At 36.5% G+C, this 5,989-nt stretch overlaps 1 protein-coding gene across 2 annotated transcripts in view; it reads right to left on the reverse strand.

Annotated features, from left to right (window-relative positions):
* Nucleotides 1–1,567: 1,567 nt before the first annotated feature.
* The window catches only part of KDM1B (lysine demethylase 1B), a 31,971-nt gene continuing 27,549 nt past the window's right edge, over nt 1,568–5,989 (reverse strand). Inside the window, exons 21-22 of one of the 2 annotated variants that reach the window (XM_061346412.1) lie at nt 5,291–5,443; nt 1,568–1,702 (exon numbers count right to left, since the gene is read on the reverse strand). In XM_061346412.1, the coding sequence (XP_061202396.1) occupies nt 1,619–1,702; nt 5,291–5,443 (237 nt within the window). In that variant the 3' untranslated portion in view covers nt 1,568–1,618. Of the gene's footprint in view, nt 4,382–5,290; nt 5,444–5,989 lie in introns of both variants that reach the window. The other variant, XM_061346411.1, reaches the window with a different exon arrangement.

Below are 5,989 nucleotides of genomic sequence, written 5' to 3' on the forward strand. Positions count from 1 at the left end.
GTAGCATCTGTGTTCCTACTGCATTATCATGTTACAAGGCATATGACAGAAAGATATATGAATGTCTGGGTTTAGATTAGCCACTACTAAGATGGACTTTAAAATAACCTTTTTGGAGGCCAGTGCTTAATCTGGCTAAATGATGCCCCTGGCAGTCAGCATGGTGATTTCCGATAAGGTGTATTAGCTCTGCTGTTGTTTCAGAGAGACACTGACTCATAACCACTTGGGTAGATCTAATTATTCCTGTTTCCAAATCACAAAGTTGACTATAGTCTGCAACTACCAAATAAGAGAGCATGGGGAAGGCATGGCCAGGCTGTGCTTGGAGATGCACAGTGAGAGGATGGGAGGCACCAGATGGGGCAGAAAAGCTTCACTGTGTTGTTCCTGACACGAAGATGGGACCTGGGGCAGTTGTAGAATCCCTGTTATTGGAGATGTTCAGGACTCAACCTGACAGGGCCCTGAGCAACCAGTTCCACTTGGACATGTTCCAAGTAGTGGCTTAAACCAAGTGATCTCCAGAAGTCCTGGGGTAAGAGGATGACAATATTATGTAACTTGCCCTACCTTTTCACCTGACCTTGTTCACTGGATTGCACCCCTTTGTAGACTCACCACTTTTATTTCCAATTTAGGTTTTAGACAGGTGGGTTAAAAGGAAAGAAATTCCTTCATATCAACTGTTTTCTGGGAGGACTGGCACTCCTAGGAGGAGTGTGATGAAATCTACCGATTTGCACTTAATTTTAAAAGCAGCATTAGTATTTTGTTTCCATTTCAAAAATTGTTATTGAATGAAGTTAATGTTTTCAAGACCAGTGTCAAGCGTAACGATAATTTTCCTGCCAGGAGATACTAGAAGAACAAAGTGCATTTTTGGGATACAAACTTTAAACTGCTAATAAGTATGACAGGTTTAGGGGAAGGTGTGGAAGAATCTTCCACACCATAGTGCTTTCACTGGTTCAGACCTACATGTGTAACTAGTTGAAACAAACTTTCAAAGGAAGTACCAGTTTGGGGTGGGGTTTTTTGTTGTCTGCAGTCAGACTTAAGCTAAACAAATACGTAACCTCCCCTTCAAGAAGAACAGTGTAGATAAGTGTTATCAGAATTTGTTGCTGTAGTGAGGCTTGCAAATGCTTACAGTGATCTGTGACTATTAGGAATCTTTCAGGACCACAGTCCTACAAAAGTGTTCATTCTACATTTATTCAGTGAAAAGCATTAAGTGGTTTGCAGGTGATTTTCCTGGCTATTTGAAAATTATGGGCAGTGCTTCTAAACAACTGTTAGCTAAAATTCCTCTGGCTAAGGAAAATAATCTGATAGAAGCTTATAAATTTGGTAAAACTTTGAGGGAAAATACACTATTACAATATTGTCCAAATAATATCAAACCTAGACCTCAGTGAAGGCTGTAGAGCAGCACTTTTGAGGAACTGGCTAGCTATAGGAATATCTAAAATGAAATTGTAATATCAAATATAATAAAGTAGATTTAACTACTAGTTAAATTTAAAGAAAAAGGAAAAAAGCAAACAAAAACACCCACGAAAACATGAGCATCCTTTGGATACTTTCCAGTTTTATTCTGCTGCCATAACATAGTTCACACAGAAGAGCTGAAGTGTAACAGATCATGCTCTGCATTCAAACATGTAACAAATCTTCTCAAAGAAAACATTCCCCAGTCCTTTATTTGCAGGGAATAAATTAAACGCAAAACATACACATGCTTGAAATAAATTTTAACATAGGTATCAAAAAAATTTGGGGGGAACATTAATTAAGGAACGAATTCTCAGAACCAGCCTGATGTTCTTATACATTTCAAACAAATGTAAATTACAATGGAACATACTTATTTTATTTACTCTTCAAACTGAAGTGCAGCACAATATAGTTTAGGTGCCTTGGCACCGAAATAATATACAAATAATTAATATACGAGGCCGTTTGTAAATTCATCATTAATTCATTATTAGTTAGCCTTTTTTTTAATGCTAAAAGAAGTGTGTAGCAGCTGAAGCCAAATGTGACCATATTTTGTTCATGTCCATCTTTATTCTCTAGAATATAGCATTTATCTATCTGCAAAGTTATAGATTTGAAACTCCAAGTACAAATTAACAGTATGGAAGCATATGCCTAAAATGAAGCATGTCCACATAAACTTTGGACTGCAGAAAGGGATGCTGAGCTCAACTTTCCAGGCATTTCCTGTCTAAAATGCGATGTTATTTATATGCTGTTACTAAGGTGACTGAAGTTTTGATCAGCTGAAGCAGCTATTTGGGCTTGTAGAAATTAGGGGGTTTTTTCCTACTTCAGAAGCTCCTCTCCCGATAATTTTGTCATATACAATAAACTAGAAAAGAAACGTGGAAGTCAAACTATGCAGCTCTTTATCTCTCCTACTTAGGCTGTGAATTGGCTTCTAAGTTATGAAATTAACAAAGTGCAAATGATTACCCAAAGCAAAATCTGATGCCCGATTACCTTTTCTTATCAGAGGATTTTGTCTTGCTTCTTATAACCTTTAAATTACAAGTCAATACTTGGAAATACTTTTAAACTGTACATACTAGCATTCATATAGAGGAAAATTATGAACAGGTACACTTTTTCTATTAATTCATATAATTCAGCTTTAAGAAGCAGAACAAAATATATATCTGAAAAACATTAGTTATATAAACATCTTCATCTTGTAAATTAGAGATTAATTAAAGGTATTTAACAATATCATAGCTATTCTAACAACAAAATATTAGGTAAATAAAAAGAAGAATTGCATTTATTCAGTAGGATTTTTCTTAAGATTGATTGTTGGGTTTGGTTTTTTTTTTTCCCAAGGATACAGCTTTATGAAAATAAGCACTGTAACTCAAAAGCTTGCTGTTAACTCTTAAATGAAGAGATTAAACAAAAAGAACCTATGCATGAGAACAGATGAGGGGGAAGAGAACAAGTGCTTACTTTCCTTTCAGAAGTCAGGAGATTTGTGCAGTAGTTAGAGGGAAGGTGTGGGGGAAGAGATCTAAAAGTTGGGTTACATTTTTCTTTTCATTAATGCTGTTTTAGTGGAACAGTATTACAACAGAGATCCTCATTATGTCTGTCTTATTTCTATTGAAAAACACTTCATTTCCTTCCCTCTCCCATTGAAAAGCTATTAGATAGATGCTTAGGCCTTACTGAATTACACCCTCAAGACATTTTTAACAATACTTTAATTATAAAAGTAAAAAGAAGAAGAAAAAAAAACTTCAAGTCAAAGTGCAAGCCACCTTGTTTCAGCCCTTCATAAAAGTCTTAATGTTTTTCCTCATTCATCTTCACTTATTTTTTAAATATAAAAGCTGAATGAGCCTTTAGGAACTTAGAGTCCTTCATCCCCAACCGTGCAGTCATATCAGTAGATAGTTTTTCTATTCAGCCCAAATTTCATTTGGAAGTTTGTTTTCAAAATACTCTTAGAGGTAAGAGTGTTTTTAAGCTGTCGTATTCCTATATGATCAGAAGCACTAAGCAAATCTGCACTTAGCGTATTATTGTAATAAGAATTTATCTGAATATGTAGCAGAAAGAATATTTTACATTTCTTTAAAGTAATGTAAATGTTAATTTTTCAAGTTCTATTAGGTACAATAACCTTTTTATGATTGCACTGTAAACTGTTCCAGCCATCTGATTTAAAGGAACAAACTTGATACTCCAAAGCCCACTTTGTGGAGGCTAAGAATATGAAAAATATTATAGAAAAGGTTATTGATTCCAAGTGGAAAAAGTTCCTTCCTACAATAATTCTAGAATTTGTCTAGGTTCTTCAGGCTTTGGGAAGGAAATTGGAACTCCTGTGAGCATAATCAACCTGAGAAGCACAGTTAGCAGAAAATCCCTGTGACTACTAACTGCTAGCATTTTTAATGTTGTATATTAACTTGGTTTTAATCTGACCTTCTGAAATGAAGGTTCATAATAGCATGATTCAAGCTGTACAGAAGAGGATGCTTAATGAAAGTTCCATTAGTTAAGTCGTGGCTAGGGATTCCAGTGTCACTCTTGCCAGTAATACCTTAGAATCCCTATTAATATCAGGGCTTAGAAGGAGGGGAAGTGAGAGGGCTAGGGAGAAAGAAGAGTAAAGGAAGATGAAGATTTTATCTTCAGGTACCAAACACTATTTAAGTACCACTTAGGGAAAAGGCAGCAATAGGAAACTTGAAGATAGTTCTACCCACAGAAAACAATTAAAAATATATCTATAAACACAAAATTTCAGTACTTAAAATGCTGCTATTTTGCTCGCTTCTCGAACTCCACTCAGGTAAGCTCCTGTGACGGTCTGAGGAAAGTGCCTATTTGTGGCCTGTATTTAAACAAAGAAAGTTAGTTTTTTCTAAAACTATTAGAAGATAGAATTTCAGTTCATAATACTAATTTTATTTTCCTTAATCATACACAAACATTTTTTAAAGCCATGGAAAACTTCTTAGAAAGGATTTTGGACGAAATATTTAAGATTTTAGCTACTTCAAAATTTGCAAGCAAGTCAACTAGCAAAAGCAGTAGTCTGTTTTGGCATTTGCATGTTAGTGGGGCAGGTAAGTTCTGATCCAGTGTAGAACGCATCTATACCATCAGCAGTATGCCTTTGTTATGTTACCCACAAATGGAGTAATACACGACTGAAGATACAGGTGGATTGTATAGTCTTGTCATGTTCTGCGCTTACAGTTTACATGGTTCACTCCTGGCCTGAAATAGCTGACAGACTTTCCATGCCAAATAACGTTAATAAAAAGGATTGAGTCAAAAATCAAAAAACATTAGAATTGTAGAACCACAGAATGGCTTGGGTTGGAAAGGACCTTAAGATCATTTAGTTCCAAGCCCCCTCCCACAGGCAGGAGTACCTCACACTAGACCATGGCACCCAAGGTTCTGTCCAACCTGGCCTTGAACACTGACAGGGATGGGAACATTTACCACTTCTTTGGGCAACTTGTTCCAGTGCTTCACCACCCTCACAGTAAAGAACTTCTTCCTTTTATCTCTTCTGATCATCCCCTGTTTAAGTTTAAATCCATTACCCCTTGTCCTATCACTACTCTGATGATAGTAGTAGTGTCACTACTTCCTGATGAAGAGTTAGCGTATTTGTGTAACGGGATATTTATGTGCTACCTCTAGATTAATGGTGTTGGCTAGCAAAAGATGATCTTTCACAAGAAATAGTTCCCCAATGACTTTAATCAACACTAACAGAGATACTTACCTCACCAGCAAAAAATATTTTTCCTTGTATGTCTTCAGCTATAATGTCATAAGCTTCACCGCTGCCCCCTGTTTTCACAAAGCTATATGCCATCTGGAGCCAAGGGTCTTTGCTCCACTGAGTAACAAAAAACTTCACCGGGTCAGGAACCTCCTGCAAAACCAAAATCGAATTTATTCACTGCAAAGAGAAGCCCAAAATTGCTTTGCTTCTTCTTATAAACAGTTCCTTGTCATCTTTAGAGTATGTAGCGTGATTACTATACAAATTAGATTACATTTCAGAATTAAATTCCAATTTTCTTTATTACAGTACTAACCACAAAGATAATTTTATTTGCTAGATGTGCTTGATGCCCAAAACATCACAGCTGCACTGTTTTGAATGCAACAAATCTGGATACTACACGAGGGGGAAAAAAAAAAATCTCAAAATAGATACTCTTGCAAACAGGTAAAATACCAATATCATCGTCAGCCTTCCAGTATCTGAAGGTGGCCTACAGCGATGCTGGAGAGGGACTCTTCATCAGTGACTGTAGTGATAGGACAAGGGGTAACAGGTTCAAACTAAAACACGGGAAGTTCAGGACAGATAAGAGGAAGAAGCTCTTTACTGTGAGGGTGGTGAGGCACTGGAACACGTTGCCCAAAGAAGTGGAAATGCTCCATTCCTGGCAGTGTTCAAGACCAGGTTCAA

Source organism: Neopsephotus bourkii, unplaced genomic scaffold (genome assembly GCF_033783945.1).
Source record: "Neopsephotus bourkii isolate Nb327-2 ecotype Australia unplaced genomic scaffold, CSIRO-AGI_Nbou_v1 NB_272, whole genome shotgun sequence".
Lineage (NCBI taxonomy): Eukaryota > Metazoa > Chordata > Aves > Psittaciformes > Psittacidae > Neopsephotus > Neopsephotus bourkii.